The sequence below is a fragment of the Chanodichthys erythropterus genome, chromosome 5 (genome assembly GCF_024489055.1).
Source record: "Chanodichthys erythropterus isolate Z2021 chromosome 5, ASM2448905v1, whole genome shotgun sequence".
In the NCBI taxonomy this organism is placed as follows: domain Eukaryota; kingdom Metazoa; phylum Chordata; class Actinopteri; order Cypriniformes; family Xenocyprididae; genus Chanodichthys; species Chanodichthys erythropterus.
In genome coordinates, this window is record NC_090225.1 from 8,380,201 (window position 1) to 8,406,079 (window position 25,879).

General features: G+C 36.6%; 1 protein-coding gene across 7 annotated transcripts in view; it reads right to left on the reverse strand.

Moving 5' to 3' along the window:
* The window catches only part of kcnma1a (potassium large conductance calcium-activated channel, subfamily M, alpha member 1a), a 212,711-nt gene that overhangs the window by 161,889 nt on the left and 24,943 nt on the right, over positions 1–25,879 (reverse strand). For all 7 annotated transcript variants that reach the window (XM_067385880.1, XM_067385883.1, XM_067385877.1 and 4 more), the window contains exon 2: positions 277–441. In XM_067385880.1, the coding sequence (XP_067241981.1) occupies positions 277–441 (165 nt within the window). The remainder of the gene's footprint in view (positions 1–276; positions 442–25,879) is intronic.

Below are 25,879 nucleotides of genomic sequence, written 5' to 3' on the forward strand. Positions count from 1 at the left end.
TAATCCTGACCTCTAGAGTCAGATGTATGACTTGAATATGATCTGACAGAAACATACAAAAACAGAAAATGTCATCAGCCGTGTGCTATTTGTGTCATAGCATGTAACAAATGTTTTGTAAGGCATCAAATCCAAGTAATCAGTGAGAAAACATATACTTGGTAAAAAATAATAAATATGAGGGTCAGGTGCTCTGAATGTGACTGTGGAAGTATGTGAGAGAGTTTGTGGGCATTGAGTGAAGCTTTAGTGGGTGGCTGTGTGTGGCTGTCTCACCAGAACTCTGCCGGTAAGGGTCTGTGCTGAGATCATGACCCCCGCCCAGTCTTTGACGGAGGTCATCCAGCCCACCTCACTGGCTGGGGCCTCATCTTTATCATTCAGGATCTTCGGTGGGCCATCAGCCTGACTGTTCATAGGATTATTCACCTTCTGTGCCTCCTGGGAAAAAAAACACAAAGGCAGAAATGTAAGCAACAGGAAAGTTGAGATACAAACACTGTGTGGTGATATAAAATTTAGCACCATTGTAAATCTTTTGGTGGTTTTGATGAGATTTTATTCAAATTAATAAAAAATAAATAAATAAATAAATAAAAGACTTCACAGAACATTTGTAATTTTTTAAATGTACCACATCATGGTCATATTCCAGGATAACAATGTCAAGATTCAGCAGGCTCAAATGGTGAAAGAATGGTTGGGAGGGAGCATGAATAATAATTTTTACACATGAATTGGCACCTCTGAACCCAGACCTTAAATTCATCAAAAGTCTTTGGGACGTGCTAGAGTAGACTCCACAGAGCATTGTCAATACAAGATCTTGACCAAAAAGTCAAGGTACAAGATCTTGATCTTGCACCTAAAAGAAGTAACAATTTTTGGTCTTATATTAACATATAACATGCTAGAAACTAGTGTTGTCAAAAGTACCGACTTCGGTACCTAGTCGGTACTGAAATTTTAAAAACGTGACGCTTTGAGCGCTGTTGAGTGGATTCATAAACATCTCTGATTGGCCGTTGTTTTCACGGCTCATCGGATATGTCGGTGATAGGCTTCAATGATCAACGCTGTAAAAACGTTGTAAATAGTCATCAATTAATCTCTTCACTAAGCGCCTACACAGATAGACACGGGAGCCTTTGAAAGCAGGCGTCTATCGCGGATCGATCCACTGTTAGACGCCTGCTTTCAATCGCTCGCGCTCCCACTTTCAAAACGCTTTCAAATTCAAACACTTCCGTGTGCTTTCAGATGTTCCCACGCGTTGATCATTGTAGCCAATCACAGGCATATCCGATGAGCGCGTCAACACAATGGCCAATCAGAGATGTTTTTGAATCCGCTCAACAGGGCTCAAAGCGTCACGTTTTTAAAATTTCAGTACCGATAGGTACCGAAGTCGGTACTTTTGACAACACTACTAGAAACATAACCACTGCAATAATGATCAAATCATAGTATCTTAAGCATTTGCCTATTTAAATCCAAATAGTGCCTTTATTTTATTTATTTATTTTATTTAATAAAAATATTTAATAAATAATATTTTATTATTATTTTTTTTTGGCCGGACAGTGTATTTTGCCATAATATCACAAAAAGTTATAAATATGGAGATTAAATTTCCCAGCTATACCGTTCAGCCTTGATACAAACCTAGGACACTTCCTGATAAAATGTAATATTTATAATAAAAAAAAATCATACCAAAATAAAATAATGAAAAAATCATACAGAACTGAAACAGACATCATAAATAATATTTTAGTGTGTTATTTGTTATGTGTGCAATTTAATTAGTTATGATGATTTATGCTTTGAAGCTTCAAAAAAGGGAAAGCAGTGATAAAGAAACTTCAAAGTTCAATGCCAGAAAATGCATTCATAACACCCTATTTTTGCTTGTTTCTACAGCTTGACTCATGCTATAGTTTGACAGGCTAAAACCTAAATCACGTTAGACATCAAACTCGCTGTCAGGTTTCTGACAGCTGGGAGAAGCCTGAGAGGAAGCAGCAAGGAGAAGAAATTTTTGAGGCCCAGTAAAAGAGCATCTCTCAGACTGCCTGACGCACACAGCGCGGCTGGCGGTGTGTAGGCCGAGGCAGGGACAGCTATGATTCACAGGCTCAGGGAGTCGCTGTGGGATTCTGGGGTTACATCCGCAGGGCTAGGCAACACTTTACAGTCAGGTGGGTGGATGAAAATACAGCCATCATGTGCTCAGTGGTGCAGCCTGATGCTTTAGAAGCTGCACTGGAGGAATCACTCATATTCAACTCTGGGGTTGGCAGGGAACTAACACACTTGGGCAATGATGCATAAATAACAGCAGGTAATACTCTAATTTCTGCAAGAGCACAATCTTTTGAACATCTCTGTCTTCTCAGTGGGATCATGTGCTAAAAAGCTTTGTGTTTGGTAACAAAAACAAATAATGTTATTCAGTTTATCCCAATGAAAATGGAGTAGAGATCATAAAATGGCTAGTGATGACTGATATATCACTAGGGAAACAAACTGATAGTCATTAATTCTCATGTACATTTTGGCTTTATATCAACCCACTTTGAGGTATTGGTATCAACATCAGGCATGGAAGAACTATATTTGCCATAAAACCTATATTTGAATTTCACATTGTTACAAAAAAAAATTTATTTCAAATAAATGCTGTTATTTTGAACTTTCTATTCACATTCGAAGAATCATAGCTTGCCTCACTCACTCCCATCCGGGTCACGGCACCAAATGTAACCGGTCCTACCCAACCCACTCCGGGCAGGATTCGAACCAGCATCTAACAAGGATGCTAAAGCATTTTTAGACAGCTGAAAATGCCTAGCTGTGGGCACTTGAGAGCGCCTCAGCAGCACTTTTTAGCTATTGATAAATTCATGACAATTTTGTCGAGCAATACATCCCTAGAGGATGTATAGCACTCTAGTACTGCCACAGAGGACGCTAAGCTGTGATGGAAAGATGTATGGTTCAGGTGAGAGCAAAACTAATGAGAGTCTCAGGAGGAGAGAAACTCTTCCGTCATCAAGAGGGAAGAACAAAACACACATGCACCAGTGATATAAAACTAAACTCCAGGACAAATGAAAACCACTGAGCATTAATAAACTACCTGCTCAATGCAGTCCAGGTTTACCACTTGTTACAGGTGCTGCTAGCAGAAAGCACCAGATTCTAAAGATAGCATGAAAGAAAAGTAATTTTTGGATCTTGAGCTAATTGACTGAAACCATGAATGGAAAAAAGCTGCCTAATAAAAAACAGAGGTGTCATATATCAGCCTGTCTTCAGCGTACAGCAGCCAGTGAGGTCGTAAAGACCATATATCACAGACTGGCATTCAGGTATTTTGAAGAGACTGGCACTGCAGGAGATCCAGACACAACCATCTGGCTCCAGAAGTTGACCACCGGCACTGCACTGCACTGCACTTTGGGGAAGTCGTGGCCTAATGGTTGGAGAGTCACACTGGTAACCCGAAGGTTTTGGCTTCAATTCTCAATATCAACAGGAAATAACTGAGGTTCCCTTAAAGGATTAGTTCACTTTGAAATGGGAATTATCCCAAGCTTTACTCACCCTCAAGCCATCCTAGATGTATATGACTGACTTCTTTTGATGAACACAATCGGAGATATTTTAATAAATATCCTGACGCATCTGAGCTTTATAATGGCAGTGAACTGGGGTCATGAGTATGAGCTGAAGAAAGTGCTTCCATCCACATCCATCCATCATAAACGTGTACTCCACACATCTCCAGGGGGTTAATAAAGGCCTTCCGAAGCGAAGCGATGTGTTTGTGTAAAAAAAAAAAAAAATCCATATTTAACACGTTATGAAGTAAAATATCAAGCTTCCGCCAGACCGGATTCCGTATTCAACGTGCGAAGAAAGTGTAAAACTCTTGCAGTTCAAAAAGCTTACAAGCTTACGCTAAGTCCTATGCCTTCCCTATTCAACTTATGGAAAAAGTGTAACTGACTTGAAGCCAGTTTACACTTTCTTTGTAACCTGAATACGGAAGCTAGATATTTTACTACATAACTCATAATGATTTGCTAATGGGGAGGCTGGTGTTTAAATTTGTGATTGTCAAAAAACAATCAAGTAAGCTAGTCCTAAAAGATGAGCTTGTTGTTCAGCAGATCAGATTTCTCTGTCGTTCATGGGAACTTAACCTTCAATCCACAGTCGCGGCAGGAGTAGGTCAACAAAGGTGTGCTCTGCCTGTCCATCACACTCCAAAATATATCCCCATCTCCTCAAGCCTCCTCTGCCACATTGCACACATGCTTGGAACTGTCACTAGGTGTAAATACTGTAGTTGGTGTGCTGTGCCCACAGCGTGTACACACGGATCAAGTTACGTTCTGATCGGATATCACCATGTGCTCAGCCTAGCCTGGAAAGTAAATCTTTGAGTGTGTTAGCAAAGCCACTCAAGATCTGAATCTATCGAGTTAATGAGAGCTATGCAGGGAAACGAATATAAAATTCACGCACCTGGTGACAATAATTTTAAATCAAACATGAATAAATAAAAAAATAAAATAAAAGCGGGCTTTATTTTGCTTTGCATTATTTTAATTGATTAAAAATAATAATAACAACAACAATAACAGCCAAAATGTTTGACTCACCAGTGTATGAGTAATCTCTTACATAAATATAAACAAGTCTGAGATTTACACAAATATATTTTGACTCAAATGAGGCGGTTTCATTTTTGGTTTGTCAGCCACACTCGGGCAATCACGCAGCACACTCAACAAACTCACTGTCAAGAAGTAAATTTGATTACTTCATAGGACATTCATGCTAACTCCACCTAAATCACAGTTCTCAAGCACCACATGCAAAAGAGAAAGCTGTGAGTTGAGAGAGGTGTGGCGGTGTGGGTAAAGCCATGAATTATACATGAGGTCTCAAACTGATGGCTGTGCAGATTTGAGCAGACAATGTAAACAAGAAACAGTTTCTACTTCATTTGAGTGCTCTGTGTGAGTGATGAAGAAGAGGGGCTGTGGAACAGTGAGCCATGGGATACTCCATCAGATATTTTTTCACCTGTGATGTCAAAGCCTGAGCTGCATAGGGCAAATCCAGACCTTTTCACGATGCAAACAGACAGTAGGCCTTAAGCAGACCAAAACCCGGCAGTCAACACACTGAATTTAGGGTGACCTTGTTCCCTGACCTCAACATTGTTTTTCTAACAATCTGTTCCAGGTCAGACAGGGCATTAAAGTTCAGCTAATTAAGAGTTTCCACTGCCATTTTTGTGCCTAACAGGGTTTTTTTTAATGAATTTTTAAATGGTTGATCCGTATATCTATATTTATCCATTTGTATTGATCTATCTATATCTACCCATCTATTTATATTCATCTATTCATCTATTCATCCATATATATATATATATATATATATATATATATATATATATATATATATATATATATATATATATATATATATATATATATATATATATATATATATATATATATATATATATATATACACATATATACACAGGTATTGAACGATGAAACTGAAACACTGGCCAATATAATGTTGGAGGTTTCACGCCTTTACATGCGCAGCCCGGTGGCTGAATTAGCAGAGCAACAGCACAGCTGTATAAAATATTGCAATCCACACAGCATAATGGGAGACATTACAGAGATCAAAAGAGGACAAATTGTTGGTGCAAATCTTGCTGGCTCATCTGTGACCAGGAAAGTCTTTGTGGTGTATCGAGAGCTATGGTACCAAGGGTAATGTCGGCATATCACTTTGTGGGTCGAACAACATTCACCAGGAGTTTGAAAGGCTGTCTGAAAGGGATGTCCAAGTATTAACCTGGATTGTATCCAAAAAAACATAAAACCACAGCTGGCCAACTCACTGCAGAAATGTGCACTCTGACTCTCCTTTTTCCACCAAAACTGTTCGTCGGGAGCTCCACAGAGTCAATATTCAAGGTCGGGCTGCTATAGCAAAGACTATAGAATAACACAAGACGCCTCACTCGTATTGTTTTAAATGGGCGAAATTGCAACGCCCAATATGGCGGAATAAGTCCCGCCTTCTAAATAAGAGCCAAACGCTCCATTGGCAAAGTCATCGCGTCACTGCAGTGGACGTTAGAAGCTCCGGTTCCTATAGAAACAGACGCGCATTCAGGGCTGCGCATGCGCATTAGCTTGATCCAGCCTGAAAAATACAGGTTTTTTCGTCATGATCTGAGCGTTTAGAAACAAAATATATGAGACAGTTGTTGTCAGATCTCGTTGGTGATTTCAAATCTAAAATTTAATGAAAGCTTGGCAAACAACTTTGGAGAATTTGATGTTTCCCCATTCAAATAGATAGGAGCTGCACTTGAATGCCCGAGAGGCGTTTCAAAGATGGCTGCAAGTGAAATGACTTGTCTTAAAGGGACTAAACCAATGGCAAATGTCAGTTTGCCAAAAGTGCAAATATTGGGCTGTGGACAATGTGAAACATTTATTGTTCTCTGATGAGTCCACCTTCACTGTCTATCCCACATCCGTGAGAGTTACGGTGTGGAGAAGCACCAAAGAGGCTTAACACTGGACTGTTGCGTGTCCAGAGTGAAGCACGAGGGTTTATCAGTGATGGTTTGGGCTGACATATTATGGCATTCCCTACTTGATGGAGGACCGTGTGCACCTAAAGGTTCAAACATTGTACCCTGAAGGTGTTGCCATGAATCAGCATGATAATGCACAAATACACACAGCAAGACTTGTGACAGAATGGCTTAATGAACATTAAAGTGAAGTTGAACATCTCCACTGACCTGCACAGTCACCAGATTTAAATATTTTTGAGCCACTTTGGGGTATTTTTGAGGATCATGTCACAAAACGTTTTTCTCCACCAGCATTGCATAGAACATACTAATAAATTATTGTGGTCTAAAACCAGGTGTTTTCAGTTTCTTTGTCCAAGCCCTGTATTTATCCATATCTATCCATCCATCTGTTCACACATGATCTCTAAATAGTAATTTGTTAGTAAAGACTGTATATATGAACATGGCCAATATCTATTTATCCATCTATCAAAGTATTTCTATTTATTCATATCTCTCCCTCTCTCTTTTCCATCCAATCATCCATCCATCCCTCCCTCTCTCTTACGCACCTTCCAACATCTCTCTCTCTATTTATATGCAAGCAAACAAAACAGATAAATGTTGCAGTAAATGTAATTAACAATAAATGAAATGAAAGATGTTGCACATTTTGACAGCTGAAACAGGGTTGAAACAGGGTTGATATGCCCTCACTTGGGAGTTCCAGTAATAATGAATGGCAGAGAGCAGGTCATGTGACCAAGGCTGATCTAACAAGACTTGGCTTCAGAGCAGCTGTTCCGGCGACTTCCATTTGCATCACTGGGGAAAACTGTACTCCATAGCGAGTGCTATTTTTAGTTTCACCCAGGGAGCTGGAAAAAAACAGTGAATCCGAACATGCTCTGTTTCCCATTTGCTATTTTAATATCAGTACAGTTAACCAATCTCACAGGGTGACAATTTCACACTACAACATTGTAAAACAGATAGGGGCAGATAGAGTTACAAACCTAAAAAAAAAAAAAAAAAAAAAAAGTATGATTTGTTTGCTTTTCTAATTTCAGAATAACTGTGACATTCATACACAACATTCTTTTGCCAATTTAAAAATAGTTGTTTGTTGATTATACTAAAAACAAAAACTACTTGAAGAAAACTATTTCCCTAGAAACTCACTTAGAGTATACATCTATTCTTTCTTGCATCAATTCCAGATTGTCAGATCTCACCAGCAATCAGAACCGTAAACAATCAGGGGTCTACAATTAGACCTAAGGTAAAGGAAACCCCTGAGAGCAATCACCACTTATGAGTACTTCGCAAAGTTGCAGGCAAGACCATCATACACTGACTGACACAACCAGGTCACCCCCTGTGCTAAAAACCACTTAGTCCAAATGGGAAGCTCTACAGAGGGTGGTGAAAAGTGGGGGGGGGGGGGGGGGGAATGATATAGGTCTCAAAAGAGGTTTAGTAAGATATGCTCTTAAATGACAGTAACATCAAGAAGAACATAAGCTGGAGGAATACCAGTGATTGAAGGAGGAGCTACAAAGACAACACTATAATTAGCACTAACGCTATTTATAAGCTGCTTCTAAAATCAGAGGGAAATCAGGTTAAAACAATGCTGTTCAACAACCCCCTAAGCCTAAAATCTTATTGGTTGTCATAAATGTTGACCAATAAAAACACTTATCTAGGACCATGTCCTACTTGGGTAAATCACATTAAGTATGGTGCCAGAGAGGATTCTCGGGTGAACAGATAAGTAGATGAATTGAAAAATAAAGAGAATGTATTCAGCTATTATTTTTATGTGAACTGCTCCTTTAAGGCAGAATCTTAAACCTCCCTTCTGTCTTATTCAGGTTTAGAGCTTAAAGCAGGGATGCCATGGGCTTGATTTGAGGATTACACAGGTATGAGACAACATAATCTATGCCTCTGGTTGGACGTGCCTGCCTGTGATGCCAGACTATTTATATTATTATTATTATTATTCCAGAGTATCTTATCTCATTTCACACTCATACCAGGCCAGTAAAATAACACATCTAGTGTTGAAACATGAAGCCTCAGCACAGTACAAATCCCTGCCTTAACCACAAGATATTATTATGACCAACACAATCCTTCTGTTTCATTATTACACGTGTTCCCATCTCCCCTCATGGCATGAGATTTAACACCGTCATAACTTTTTTTAACACAAGTCGGCCATTTTCTCTTCTAATTGTTATAAGGATCATTTTATGATCCTTATAACAAGGATCATTTCTTCTAATTGTTATAAGGATCATTTTCATTTTAACATTAAAATATAAAACATTAACATTAAACAGCAAATGCCCAAAAGAAGAACGAAAAACAGCTACGTTTGAACTGTGCCACAATGATCACTTATCAGCTCGAGCTTAGAGCGAATGTATTTATTTACTGACCGTCTCAATCACACAACCACTAAACAGCACTGTGAGATCCAGTGAAATGCGTTACAGTTTCGCGGAGTACTCCCATACAAACCACAAATCAACTGCCTTGTGATTTAGTTGAAAGCCAGATAAAACAGCGCTGACATTCTCAACAACACAACTCCGAAAACAGGAGACACACTGTGCCACAACGATACAGTTGGAAGGCTTTTCAATCCAAAAATCACAAACCTTTACCATGGATTTACTGTATTAAAAACAACTGTAACCATGGTATTGTGACAGAATATGGGATATTCCTATTGAATTTTATTATATTATTAATGTAGACATTAAATGTATTAAAGAAGTAATGGAATATACAGTAGTTTTAAGCTATAGTAGTTTTTGTGCATTTGTATTATCATAAATGTCTTTATAACAAACACCACAGAAACAATATAGTTACATTTTACCATGTTAGTGAGGTACAATGTGTGGTTTTATCTGTGGATACCATGATCCAAATACTATGGAAGACCAAATTTTACCCTTTAAAAATGAAGTTGTTACAATTTTTACAGATAAACATAAATTTACATTATTACGATTTACATCTCTACTCATGCTACTGTCAAATGTGCATTTCTAAGAGAGAGAGAGAAAAAAAACGTAATATTAATTTGTGAAATGTTTACCTGTTTGGCAAGTGTTTGTCATATTCTGATAATAAAATCACAATTAACTGTAATATCTTTGGGATATCACCCAGCCCTAGTATAAAATAAAACAAATAAATAAAACAAATAAATACAGAACTAATTAACAAGTAAATAACTAAAACTGTTTTCATGACCATTTTCCCCAATCTCTGACTTAATTAAATGTATGAAATAAAACAAATAAATGCATAATGTAAATGTTAATGTTAATAATGTTAATAAATAAATAATTTATTAACAACTAAATAAAATAAACAAACATTTTGTTTATAATTATATTTTGTATATATTTAGTTTATCCATGTCCATTTTCCTTCATCTCTGACTGTATGTTAATATCTTCCTTAAACATACAAAAAAATAGAGAACTAATAAAACATATAGTTTATTTTTGGTAACTAACAATTTAAAAGAAGGGCAATCAATGCCACATACATCCAATCATATTAGCTTCAACAATACTCATAACTACGATTAGATGAGCTGCATAAAAAACAAACAAAGAAAAACAGTAACATCTACAAAGCAGATTTTTAAGGGACCTTGTAAACAGTGACAGTTTCTGCCAGAACCAAATTCATCACGTAATCGGGAGGACAAAAGTCTGCAATGCTTTTAACACAATTGTTTGGAAGAGCCTGCCCATTTCCATTACAGCTCAAGAACTCTGGAAACAGGCCGCAGACCCAGGGAGCGTCATCCTCTCATATCTCACCTAAAACACAAGCCAAACACAGAGGACGCACTGCCTGTGCATTAGTGCTACTCTGCAGAGCATCCAGGCCACATGTACTACTATTCTCTAAATGATTCACAACACCGTCCCATTGATATATGATTATCAGCCCCAGTGCTCTCAGATAAAGACACATCCTCTAAATGAATGTTGCGGTTTCCCAAGGTCAGGACTCGGATCTCTGCTTCAATGATGTTCGCTGATGATAAACACGTACTAGTCAACATAAAAGTCTGTTGTCTTGGTCTGTGTTGTGGATCCCTGCTGGAGCATCTGTGGTGGAATAATTGAGACCGGAGGGCTTTGGGAGAATCTGACCTTGTTTTCCAATGCGTGTTACCTGCCAGCAGCAATGGCAGCTTGGAATATGAGCAGGATCCAGTGAAAAGGGACAGGCAAATGATGAGAGACTCAAGCTCTGTGGCTTGAGGAAAGGAAATACCTCTCTAAAGCCTTAAAAAAGCCTGGATGGTGCAGGACAGATAATCTGCATCTGATGGATTTGTATAAAACTAAGTGAAATCAACCTCAAATAATATCAATACAATTGCAATTCACTTATATCCAGTCACACCGCTGATGTATTACTTAAATTACTGTCCTCATTAGGAACTAATGTTGCACTGTGCCTTTAAGAAAACGCTGCCTTAAATAGAAAAGCAATAAAGATCTTCACAAATTATCCCTGCAATAAACCAACAATCAGGTCATTCAGTTCTGTTCCTGACAGGGCCAATCTCTTTCCTCAGAAATATGTTCACGCTGAAGTGTCTGTGATGACAAAGGAAGACCATTTCAAGCCAGTGAAGTAAAACCATAACAAGTAAGAATTTAAGTAAACAGACAGTTCCTCCTCTAAGGGCAATTGACACATAGCATGAAGACAAGGTCACATGTAAATATTACTAGGTTTTATATATATATATATATATATATATATATATATATATATATATATATAAAGGTCCCTTAAAAATCTGCTTTGTAGATGTTACTGTTTTTATTTGTTTTTTATGCAGCTCATCTAATCGTAATATATATATTCTGAGGAAATTGTGAGTGGCGCATGCAGAATTTTCTGCCACGTTTAATCACATTTAGATTTACAATCATTTAGCAGATGTTTGTTTTTTTTTGTTTTTTTCCGACTTACAAGGAAATACACAAGCAATTAATCATACAGAAGCCAACAATATTAGCAGTGCCACAAATTTCAGGAGTAAACCAGTGTAGAACAAAAGCTAGAGCAGATTGGTAGCTCTATAAATGTATAGAACTGATAATTGTTCATTAATTAGTTGTTTAATTGTTTAATTATGTTGATTAATTTAGTTGATTAAGTGCATAACAAGTCTAATCACACAGAACCAGGGATTTGACAAAACAAAACCTAAAGCATTTAAACTTTGCATGGACATCTAAATAAGAAAACTATGAAAGCTTGTTTCTGCCACTGAATAAAAAATAAAAAGGTGCTACTTTTTATCTGACTTTTTTCTCACAATTGCGAGATATAAATTTGCAATTGCGAGTTATAAAGTCAGAACCGCATGATATAAAGCCGCAATTGCATGTTATAAAGTCAGAATTGTGAGATACAAACTCGCAATTGACCGTTCGCAAAGACACAAATACATCACAGAGCAAAGATGACACTGACAACGCATTGACAGACAAGACAGAGCAGGCTACTTTTGATATGAAATAATGTATCGAATTTCAAATTTTGTAATTTTCAAAGAAATTTAAACAATAAATACCATTTTGTGGCTCTTAAAAGTGTTGTGACAGATCACTGTAGCACCTCAGTTCGAGCAAGTCATGAACCGATCTCCTCTTCCTACTAGTTAATTTATAGCATCAAATAAACATGAATGAACATCAAAAGGAATGTTGTTTCAACCGCAGAAAGACATCAGTACATACCATTTTTCAAATTCAAGTCCACCTATGTTAATCTACTAACTCCCGACTGCTTTGTTGGAAAAATGGCGGATTCGGCGTTATGAGTGGTCAGATCACCTGTCAATCAGACTCCAGGCGAATGGTCAATTCTGACTTTTTTCCTCAGAATTTTAAGTTTATATCTCATAATTCAATTTTTTTTTATAAGAATTGGACTTTATAACTCACAAAAAAAGCCAGAAATGAACGAAAAATCACAAGTTACAATTTTCTTTTAAATTGTTTTATTCCGTGGCGGAAACAAGCTTCAATAGAAAACACACTCTTGATCAAAATCTTTTCAGTTTATTAAGAGGAAATGAAGGAGTGGAGAACAATTCTCATTTAATAACATTTATTAGCACATGTCTCTGATGTGTCACTGTTCCTACAATTTCCTCTTGATTTCTCCCCTTGTCCCATAACCCAATCATTTGAGGGCAACTCCATTTTTCCTACTGCTGAAAAAAACAAACAAACACAATTTTCACTGAAGGGCATGGCTCCAGCAAATGTGTGTATGTGTTTGGTACAGTAATTGGTTCCCATCTCTCACAGGGTGAGATTTGTGTCAGGGCTGGTTAGCTGTTCTTTATATCAGAAGCCTCAGAGAGCAGCCAAATCTCCACACCATGAAACTCATATCTAGGTGTACAGCTCCTCTATCAGCGTTCAGTACGCACAGCGCTGCATGTCACATGACTTCAGACTGACCTACCCTCACATATGTGCAGCATTTCAACAACTACACATGACTATTATGGTAAACACAGAATGATATTTTCCTTCTTTTATCAAATAGATTATGAACACTTTGTCTCAAAAAGTCTCAAAAATTGAGACATTCCTTCATGTACTTTTGCTTCATTCCTTCATGTTAGTTCTGTTGTGAACATTTGAAGAGATCTAAACATGTTTTACACAATGTTTGAACATCATCTTGACAAGCATCAGTGTTCTAATCCAAGTTTACCACGAGACGCTTGTGCTGTCAATCTAGGCGTAGTGACTGAGTGCTCTTCCCACCAAACAACAGCCTTTTCCAGCGCTGTCAATCAAGAACAGACACACACAAACCCCTCAAGCACCCGTAATGAGCCTTTCCTCTTATGTCAGTATTACCGCAATCTGGCTCAACCATCTTCAAGCACCTGTGATGAACCGGCAGTCAGTCTACCTTAACAACAGCTGAATAAAGGACCTTCTTACAGCCATAGGAAGTTGACCTGGCTTCTCTCTGAAAAGAGTGCAAGCACAGTGCAAAGAAGATCAATGACGTTCTCTAAGAACGGTGTTTAGAACAGTTTTCTTACTGAATTTTTTAAAATGGCAAAGTCTAAAGGTAAGCCTATAAATATATAAGCGGCTCAGTTAACATACAAGTTGCTCGGTTCACTCTTGTGCGGATGCTGTGCTGGTATCTCAAGTGCTTGTTAAGCTACGGACAGTAACCTATTCCAGGGCCGACTCCACAGCTTTAAATATTTCATGACAACATACGGTAACATGCAAGACACTTAGAGCGGCCCATCTGTCCTGCAGAGCTTCATTCATTGGCAGAATAAATATGAATTATTTCAGGTTCAGCTAGTTCATTTCTTACTAGATATACACTATATTTGCTTTAGTGAGAGGAACTGTCATCGGAGGAAGTAGCATTTGTATAGTGGATGTTGCAAGTGCTTGAAACAACTATCTAAATCCATTTAAACAAATAAGACATGACCCTGACATCTCCCAGAATTCATTGTGTTGTGTTTACAGAGAACAGCCACTTACTCAGAGTCTAAAAAAAAAGGTCCTCTCAAAAAAAGCACCAGCATTTAAAAAAAAAATTATAATAATAATAAACTAACCAAGTTCAATGCAGCCTTGATGGCAAAGGTGTGTAAATCTTTGAGTTTATAGCAAATCGATTAAATTCACAATTCAATGATTCTCGATTCAATTCAACAGCGGTTTTCCTTTCAGTTCAAAATTATTTAATTCAATTTGAGTTAATAAAATACTTCCCCAAATGCATCTTGCACAATAAAAGACAAACTATTTCAGATCCAAGGGTAACTGGTAAAGACAGGCAATAACTACATATCTTAAATATATAGGCTACCAAATATATTAAATATATTAGAATACCAAAAAAGACTAAGAAAAATGAAATACACAAACAATGATCAATGCACACATAAATGCACCAGAAAAGCCTAAATTAAATCTGTTTATCATATAATTATTGTGTCTCTTCAGAAGCCTTGGATTACACTGCTCAATTCATATGGATTACCTGTATGAATTTTTTTTTCTTGCTTAAACCATCTATCAAGTAAAGCCTCTATCATTCCTCTTATCCCTTCATCCTGCCAGCCCAATCATAAAATACACAGAAGACATAAACATCAATATGAAAACAGTACAACTGTGGAAGCCCTCCAGAGAGTGCAGGGCCACAGTGACAGACAGACCACTGATTACTGCACCAGACTCGAACAGATTTCATTACTGCTATCTATGCTTATGCTGCACTTTCTTCTCTGATGGATGAGCTAAAGGAGAGGTGGAGGTTTGGGGCTGGAGAAAAGGATAACAGAGTGTCATGTGAGGGATAAGCATGCATGGAGGGAAGCCATGGACAGATATTACAGAGACACAGCAAGGATCCCAAGATCTTTTAGCTTTTATTTTGCAACCATGCACTGTAACCATATACAGAATTTTTCACTTTCACCCAGATACTAATGCATGGACATACCTCCCTCATTTCTTGCAGATTAATGGAGATTCTTGACAACTGTATTTTTTCCCTCACATTAGCAGGTAGCAGTTGGACTGAGAAACCAGAAACTTCACAATGTGCAAAGATAAGACTTCTCCATCTTTTTAGGCTATTAGTCATCAAATCCTTTGTAAGCACTGAAGATGGTATGATAATTGCATGCAAAGAGGTGCAGCTTTAATTTCAGTGGTGGACAAAGTACACAAATCAAGTACTTGAGTAAAAGTATTAAATGTTCCTTTTCAATTTTATTCAAGTAAAAGTACAAAAAAACTTGATTTTGATTGTACTTAAAGGGTTAGTTCACCCAAAAATGAAATTTCTGTAATTTATTACTTACCCTCATGCCGTTCCACACCCGTAAGACCTTCATTAATCTTCAGAAAACAAATTAAGATATTTTAGTTGAAATCCGATGCCTCCGTGAGGCTTCCATAGGGAGCAATGAACACTTCCTCTCTCAAGATCCATAAAGGTACTTAAAACATATTTAAATTAGTTCATGTGAGTACAGTGGTTCAATATTAATATTATAAAACGACGAGAATATTTTTAGAGCGCCAAAAAAAAAATAACGACTAATTTAGTGATATCTTTAGTGTAAAATATCTTAATTTGTGTTCTGAAGATTAACGAAGGTCTTACAGGTGTGGAACGGCATGAGGGTAAGTAATAAATGACAGAATTTTCATTTTTGGGTGAACTAACCCTTTAAGTATTCAAAGTAAAAAATACTGATAGATGAATAAATGGATAAATAAAATATGAATAAATAAATAAAAATATCTGTGTGTAAAAACAGATGTCACATAGGGCAAAATGTGTTAACATAAAGAGGAACATTATGCAAACATACTTTTACATACACAAATGCTGACAAAAGTCCACATTCAAGCATTTCATACAATGGGTTTAAACAGTTCACCCTTTTACAGTACATTTAGTTCACAAACAAGTGACAGTTGTATGATTTTCATTTACAATAATAAATCCTAAAATTCTGCATCAGTAAATTTTCATGCAATCAGTTGTATGCAATCAAGTTCCAAGGATCTTCCATTCTTAGCTCATTTTAAGCCAGAACGGAGAAAAAAGTACAATATTGTGCTTTGGAATGTGGTTAAGTAAAAGAAAAATGTTTTCTACTCTAATAAAGTATGGATATTTGAAAAAAGCACTTAAGTACAGTAACAAAGTAAAAATACTTTGTTACTGTCCACTACTGTTTAATTTAACTGTGCTAATGAACATCTCATCATTATTTCACTTTTATTTCAATTCTGATGAGGGTGAATTGTTTACTTGGTAATTAGTCCATCCATTTCAATCAGTTTGACTCATTCACGCTTATTTGTGGACTAGCAGCAAACATGACAAGCAGGCATTATCCTGCTAACAGGGTAATCAGACAGCTATGGTACTGAGGTGGCATTGCCTCCTTTAATGTGAATTTACACATATATATGTGTGTGTGTGTGTGTGTGTGTGTGTGTGTGTGTGTGTGTGTGTGTGTGTGTGTGTGTGTGTGTGTGTGTGTGTGTGTGTGTGTGTGTGTGTGTGTGTGTGTGTGTGTGTGTGTGTGTGTGTGTGTGTGTGTGTGTGTGTGTGTGTGTGTGTGTGGATTTTGTTTATAGTCTAATTCGACTAAATATCTCAATATCGACCAAAGATGAAAAGCTTTTGACATCATTAAACTGACATCTCACATTACAAATAAGGATTCCTTCTGCCAGAGGCTGGCTGGAAGCGTAACACAAGATTCAGATAAGGAGCATTTGAGTCAGAGGATTTCCTTATTTTAAATCATTTGGTTTTAGGCTACAAATGCCCTCTATTCCTCCTATTACTACTTTTGCTCTTTTAAGAACTGAAACAGCACATTACAGTTTTTGTTTGTTTCTTAATATCCCTATTTTACATATTTTCCTCTGAACATCACCCTGGAAGTGTGCACCAAGCAGAGCATTCTGCCAGTGTGATAGGTCAGTGCTTTGAGGTGAATTGAGCAGTGCTCTGTGGAGTGTAAACTGGGCCAAGGGGATCGTCTGAGGCATGCTGTCTTCAGTCCTAACTTCATCACATTAGTTCACTTTCACGCACTCTACATACTGTAGACATGAACAACTCACTCAGGCTGTCTCCTCTGCTAATAGACTCATTTGTCAACCCTTATTATTATCGTCAATGCAATTCGACTCAAAACACATGTCCGGTACTGGTATAGTTTTTGTTGATATTTTGTATTAGAATTTAGTTTTGTATTTTCTGTTTTATTTTAATTTTAGTTACAGTTTTAGTAATACAGTAACACTTGTGTGTTTTTGCAGGGTTTTTTTTAAGTTTTATAGTTGTAGTTTATTTAATTTTATTTATTTATTTATTTATTTATTTTTTTGGTATTTCGACCTGGAATGAAAGAAAATGATAAATGCCGTTTTGGCAAATTTTTCTTTATATTTTATATGGAGGGCAGAACATTTTTATAAATAGTATAGTACATAGTGAAAGCACAATATATATATAGTGCTTTCACACAGCTTCAGAAAATAGAGAATGACTAAACTGAAAGATAAGCACAGTTGAACTGCTAAGCCCATGACCTAAAGGCAGCTGCCAAACTGCATTGTGGGAAATCTCTCTCTCAGCTGGGAGAGTCTGGCCCTGGCACTGCTGTTTTGAGATAAGTGAACATGGATTCTCCCTTAAGTCAGCAAAACGCACAGGCCACACTAGAGACAGCCTGGATGTTCCTGCAATTTTGCCCTCTGTTGTGAACAGAGGCTGTGTTAGAGCAAATTATGATAAGAAGTGACAAAAACATTCACATGAGATGATCTGAATAAACCAGCCAACAGAACAGACACACACACTATCTCAAACTTTGCTGAGCTGCTATAGGCATAAGCACATACATCAAGGTTCCTCAAATCCGGTCCTGGAGGGCCACTTCCCTGCATAGTTTAGTTTCAACCAAAATCAAACTCACCTGAACAAGCTACTAATGGTATTCAGAGTTCTAAATAAATTCAGGTAAGTGAGTTTGATCAGGGTTTGAGCTAAACTCTACAGGACAGTGTCTACCATTAAAGGTGCCCTCGAATGAAAAATTTAATTTACCTCGGCATAGTTGAATAACAAGAGTTCAGTACAAGGAAATGACATACAGTGAGTCTCAAACTCCATTGTTTCCTCCTTCTTATATAAATCTCATTTGTTTAAAAGACCTCCGAAGAACAGGCGAATCTCAACATAACACAGACTGTTACGTAACAGTCGGGGTGTACGCCCCCAATATTTGCATATGTCAGCCCATGTTCCCAACATTATGAAAGGCATTAGATAAGGGCAGCCAGTACTAACGTCTGGATCTGCACAGGTGAATCAACAGACTAGGTAAGCAAGCAAGGACAACAGCAAAAAATGGCAGATGGAGCAATAATAACTGACATGATCCATGATAACATGATATTTTTAGTGATATTTGTAAATTGTCTTTCTAAATGTTTCGTTAGCATGTTGCTAATGTACTGTTAAAAGTGGTTAAAGTTACCATCGTTTCTTACTGTATTCACGGAGACAAGAGCAGTCGCTATTTTCATTATTAAACACTTGCAGTCTGTATAATTCATAAACACAACTTCATTCTTTATAAATCTCTCCAACAGTGTAGCATTAGCCGTTAGCCACGGAGCACAGCCTCAAATTCATTCAGAATCAAATGTAAACAATATAACAGTATACAATACTCACATAATCCGACGCATGCATGACGCATGCATGATGAACACTTTGTAAAGATCCATTTGAGGGTTATATTAGCTGTGTAAACTTTGTTTATGTACCGTTCAAGGCAAGCGCGAGCTCCGTGGGCGTGGAGCACGAGAATTAAAGGGCCAGTAGCCCTGAATCGGCTCATTTATGATGATGCCCCCAAAATAGGCAGTTAAAAAATAATTTTAAAAAAATCTATGGGGTATTTTAAGCTGAAACTTCACAGACACATTCAGGGGGCACCTTAGACTTATATTACATCTTTTTTTTTTTTTAAAGTTCTAGGGCACCTTTAAAATATGGAATATTAATGCCAAATCTCAGTGAGCGGTCTATGAAGGCAGTTTTTAAGACATCTTAGACAGACTCCTGACATAAAGGAGTGCGTGACTTAATTATGCTGTCCCAAAGCATAACAGGGATGACAATCCCAGAATGCATTGCAACAATCTCAGTGAAAAAAATAAATAAACCCAAGATGGCTGACAAAGTGAATGAAAATGTAATAATAATATAAAACTAATTAATTAATTATAAAACCATGTCCTATCTAATTTAAAATCTTGCATTTTTGTACAGCTACTTTGTACTAAAGTTTTAGTCATTACTTTTAGTAAAACTACAGTTACCAACATTAATTTTGATAGCTATTTTATATGTAGTCTTTAGAAAAAATAGTCATTATAATTTTTTACTTTAGACCAATTTATTTAAGCTTATGAAAAATTTGAATAAAGGTAACAGGTTGTATTGACATTGCACTCAGCAACAGCATTTGTGCAATTCTACATATCCATTTTCAGTACTCCCTGAAGGATTTAACATCCTTCTGCATACCCTCCCTTTTGCACTTAAACTGAAGTTAAACCTTTTCCATTAAGGGACAGTATTTGCCCTCTTAAATCGAACTTTCCAGAGCATTTTTTTACCTTTATAAATACATTCATAAAATAAATAAATGCTTTATAATTTTTTTTAAAAAATTCAATAAATACGAAGTGATCATTTTAAATATTACATTAAAACCGCCAGTAGGTTGCGGTAAGTCACCATTTTTATGAGTGAATCATCGAATCATTCATACTTTCAGTACCAAAGCAAGTGGCTGTATTTATGAATGGGTCATTGAATCATTGATGATTCGTTCAAAGCAGCAGATTCATTAATGAAACACAGCTTCTGTGCTGCAGTTCTGCTGTGGCTTTTATTGCAAATAGGGCAAAAATAGTAATGATACTGTTTAAAATGTACATCACTTAATATTATCATTTTGTTTGTTGAACTGTTGTATAAAATCAATATTCTATATATGTATTCTTGCTGGTATAATATGATCAACATTAAAACCTAACTCATAGAAGGGTATGTTTTTGTAAGAGTTTTAATCTTAAATCTCTTTGCAGTCTGTGTCTATATGCTATTTGTTCTTCAAGCTGGTATAAGTGCTAAATCCCCACTTTTATCGTCGAGAACAGAACTATGTAGCGCAATGTGCTGGCTTGTGTGGATGCAGTCAGTTTTGACCGTGAAAGATGAGGTCATTTGACTGAATGTCATGTATTTATGGCATTTTACCTGCTAGAAATACATGCTCAGTTTTAATGTTATTTTAAGGTGGAGTAGAATTAAATGAACGGCAAAGCATTTTGTTTGCGTACATCAGTTTGAGAGCCAATCCTGGATATCTGCCTACACTTTGGTCGCAGATTTAGTCAACAAACGAGCAGCGTAATATAGACCGACTGAATGACACTTTAATTTAAGTAGAAAATCTCAAATGAAGATGGATGAACTCCAGCTTACTTGTCAGTTTTCAGATCATCTGCGCTTCTTCCTTAGTGTAGAGAGAGTTTGCCAGATTGCAAAGATTAAGTAAAACCTGTTCTTTAACAGAAAACTCAGATTGGGGCTTTAAATTCTGGAAATCTGGCAACCGTAAGCATGAACGCTCGTAAAGACAATCTGTAATGTTTTGTCTTCTTTATTCGACAAAAACAAAAAGTGATTTCAAAAGAGTGATTCTGGTTTGTTTTTAGTTTTTGTTTGAGAAGTTTTCAGTCTGTTAGCCACATATCAGTCTCGTCTTTTTTCGTCAACGATACTGCGTTGATTTAGTCACAGTTATCGTTTAATGATATTGGTGTCGACTCTCATCGTCTAGTCATAGTCATGGAAAAAAATGTTGTCAATGAACATTTTGTGTCATATTTTTTGCTAACGAAATTAACACTGGCTGATACAAGTGTTTGCGTTTTCAAATACATTTGGTTTTAGTTAGTTAATTGATGCTAAAAGAAAGGGGGTGTGACATCATGATTGACAGCTGAGATTGACAGCGAAGTAGTCTTTTTCTCTCCAACTTTTTTCTGGATTTTGGAGCTTTAACTTAAATTTATTCATATTATTCCGCACAGACATAAAAAGTTGTTTGGCAATAAACTGTACTAACCAATTCTGCAGTAGTGTGGGCGTGGCTTTGATACCACGGTTCCACTTCACGCTCACTACTGCGCAGACTCCATGATGTCAGCAGCACATTTGGACATTGGCAGCTTCACTTTTCTACAATGGAACAGAGTAACGGTGCGTTGTCCATCTTTTTCTTTTTTTTTTTTTCTTTTTTTTTTTACAGTCTATGGGCCCGACTTACTACAAGCAAAATTGAAGAACAAACAGGTGACATCATTCCAAAAAAATCTGGCCTAAACGAAGTTCATTCATCTCCAGTGCAAACTTCCACACTGAATGTTAAAGCATCTTCTAATTGCAATTGATCCATGACGATTTCATAATAATGTTCGTAAACAGTACAGTGCTTCCCACACATAGACTTTACCTGGGCGTGCCGCCCACATATAATAACGGCTGCCCAAGTATATTCGGAGACCCATTTTTGCTTTTATTATTTTTATCCTCTTATACTTTTATATATATATATAATGAAACCATCCGCGATCGATTAACTAGTCGTTTTGAACCTGCTCGTTATGTGTGCGTCAGAACTGTTTACTCCCACTAACATTCAAAACGGGCGCTGCATTTTGCAAAGTCACAAGGGGGCGCTGTTGCGAGTTCTACAAGCTCGAACAACAGTGCTTCATATAAAGCTCAGATTTATGCCAAGCGATTGCTAATGAACTCAAGTTGATGAATTATTACAATGTCTACTTTATGGCCTTTATATAAAATGTTTTAGACGATTGTAAGAATCTGAAGGATCAGCCTGCAATAGTACATACATTTCAAAATAAGAGTCACAGTGTATTTCGGGCTTGTTTATAATTAAAAGTCACATGCTAAGTTTTTTCTTTTTCTTTTGGGCATTATTGGTATTTTGGTTAAACAATAAATTGTATTTAGTTTGATTTCCATTTAATTCATAGTAAATTACTGTAGTCTCCCCCACGGGAAGAATACACTAAGAACATTATTTGACACATATATTATTCATTTTATAAATTTTACTAGTAAAATCTGTGTCCCATTCACTGAGAGAGACACTATGTGACAGCAAGGAGAACATATGAAAATGTAAGCCATTTAAATGCTGTAATTTTGCATAATTTACAATGCATAATATTAGTATGTAATTAAATGTAATATGTTATGTAATTAAAATTAATTTCAATAAATAAAAATACTATTAAAAATCACACATTATTTTTTTGTCACATGTAGTAGACCATTTTTGTGCCATGGGTAATAGGAGGATTTTTCACCTGGCTCCCACCGCAAGAATATTTCAAACCTGTGGGAAGCACTGCAGTATATCGCTGTGCAGGTCTTACTCTTTTACTCTTTGCCTTGAGTATATCGGGCCTTTAGGCTAGCATGCCAATTCCAGAAACATCCCCTGCTTTGTGCATGAAATACAGAGTATCTAAAACAGCTATAGTCCTTAAGTGCATGCTTAATAGTATTAAACAGATTTTATCAGAAAAACAAGTAACATACAGTGCAACATGCTATTATTATTGTTATTGTTGATGTTGTGTTGCTGTGACATTATAATGGTAATAAGGTTAGTTTTTATAAGATTTATATAAATGTCCTTTTTCAAAATGTCATCAACATGGTTCAGGGTCAGTTGTGGGAAGATAATCACAAAGGACACAAAATTATTTGATTTTTTTGTCAGTCTCAGCCTCAGATACAGGCTATAATGGCCATTTCCAATCTGAATGGGTGCCTGCTACAAAACTTGGGCTGCACAGATTCATCAGTCTGCCAGGAAACAAAGTCATGTTTACAAGAGTTGCTCAAATGAGTGCTTTTGAGGCAGAACTAAGCACTAGATTTGCCCTCTGGATTTTGTCAAGTTAGTGCCATCAAATCTTTGACAGATAGAGTTTTGTTTGACTATCAACCCTTTATAGACCTACACTGCAGTGCCATTTTTTTTGAAAATGTTTATTATGATGTTATTACCAATTTCAGGAAAAACTCAACCCTAAATCTCACTCAAAATAACTGTCATTGGCTGCTTTACATGTCACTCATATGGGCTCTTCCTGCTCATAAGTTACATAAAATACTAACCCTTATGCTAATATCACTATGAAATCATTGTTGTCATGATTATTTGAGGATGTGAGCTGCCATAAACCAACGTAACAGCATTACTGTAGATGACTGTATAACTGTATGTAATCTGTTACGCAAACAGTTACCCTACATCACACTGACCTATTTACACTTTTATTGTACATCTGTTCGTTTTGCCGGGTGTATTTTTAAACAAGATATTCTGAGCGATTTGTCAGTGTAGTATCACTGCGCTTTACGAAACCGGTCATGCCAGCTATGTTTGTCAGTGTCACGCATTCCCAAAGCCAGAGAAGAGGAGGACGCTTTTCTAACACGAGAGACTTGAGACATTCAGAGAGCAGCCACCCACCAGCGCTGGACTAAAGACAGTTAAGCACGGCCTTTTAACATTACAATGAGCAAATCCACATTGCTAATCCTGAGATTGATGTCTCCCATTTGAAAGAAAGAACACATCTTCTTCCTGCCGTAGTTAATAGCCACCATAAATCAATAGTCAGTAAGTGCTCTTTATCACGCTCATTTGTCAAAATAAAAGCTTGAGATACTCTGGGGACCAATCAAAGGTGTGAACCAGCAGAGCCAAATCCTCATGCTGGTCATGTGACTGACACTATTCATACTGCAGAGGCTTGGAAAACATCAGCTGTATATTCTTCAGCCCCGTCAGCAGCAGTTTGATAAAATGCTGCAACAACATGCTGAAAAGTTCATATGCAGGAAAACAAATAGCATGGAGCATGCTAGGTCAAGTTAGAGAAGCTGTGAGCATTGTAATTTGTGTAAGATCATCAGCAGAGGCAGCTAGGATGGCAAGATTCAGTCACTTCTGAGGATGAAATTACACTGGACAAATGTCACTATCATAAGAGCAAGTCCATCATACTTGGTTTGTCGCTTAGCAACAGAGACCGGGATGGTAGACTGTAGGTGTGTGTGCTAGAGTGTGTGGGAGACAGAGAGAGAGAGAGAGAGAGAGAGAGGGAGAGGGAGAGGGAGATGAGAGAGGAGGGTGGTGTGTTTGAATAAGCCAGTGAAAGCATGAGAGAAAGAGCGAGAGAGAAACAGAAAGAGACGAGGAGAGAGGAAAGGAAAGGAAGAGCCAATGAGAAAACAGTGGAGGAAATAAAATGGCTTCTTTTTAGTTTGAGTGCTCATAAAAATAATTAAATGATAAAAGATTGCATAAACACCATCTGTAAACAGTGTTAACTTTCTTATTATGATTACAAAAAAGACAGAAGCAAATATGGAAACTACAGCTGTTGCACAAGACAAACAGCATCTTGTAGCTCAAGGAAAAATGCACTTGAATCCATTACATCTTATTTACCTGAGCTTCTGTTTTTCCTTACAATGAAAGTGGAGGATGAATTACTGCTAAGCTCCAAAAAGGACAAAAAGTGATTATGAAAGTATCAAAAAAAAAAAAAAAAAAAGTAATCCATGTGACTTGTGCATTACATTTGAAGTCATCTAATAGCTCTGTTTGAGGAACAGGCCAAAATTTGAAATTCTTTATTCAATATTTACCCCTGTCGCAGCTCTGTGACATAATGATGCCAAACAGCACTGTTTCTCATCAACTGTGACGTGACAATGTTTGAATGTACACTTTTGTTTAGTTGTGGTTGGTAAGATTTTTTAATGTTTAAAGAAGTCTCTTATACTTACAGTGGTTGATCAAAAATACAGTAAAAACAGCAATATTGTGAAATATATCTACAATTTAACAAACAGTTATTAAAGAATAATCACAATTTTTCTTTCATGGTTTAAGTTTAACAGTAAAGCTTTGTTGTGCACCACTTTGTCTGACAAAAAAGAAGTTTGTTTAATGTCATATTATTAAAAGTATGTATATGTAATGTTTAGTAATGCCTTCATCTGAGTGACAGAAAAATTGAAATACACAGCAAAGATTTTTTTTTTTCATGAATTAAATTAATTAGACATGCTTTTTGATTATGAAAAATTAATTAAACCATTAAAATGGAATCCAGAAAACTTAAAACAGAATTTGGTAAAAATAAAACGTAATTTGAGAAAAAAAAAAAATGTATTTCATAGGGCCCTAAAAAAAGTGCAATTTTTGTTAAACTTTTAATAAATTGTTGTTAAATTGTGTAAGTTTCATGATTTCAATTAACTAGACATGCCTTTTCATTAATAAAATTTTATTTAATCATTAAAATGGAGTCCAAAAAAATTAAAACGAGGGGGAAAAAACAGAATTTGGGCCATAGGGCCATAAGTAGGCTATGGAGGATCTAAGAAGGACCAAAAGGATCACTTCATGACTTACAATTAATGATGAAACAATTATTT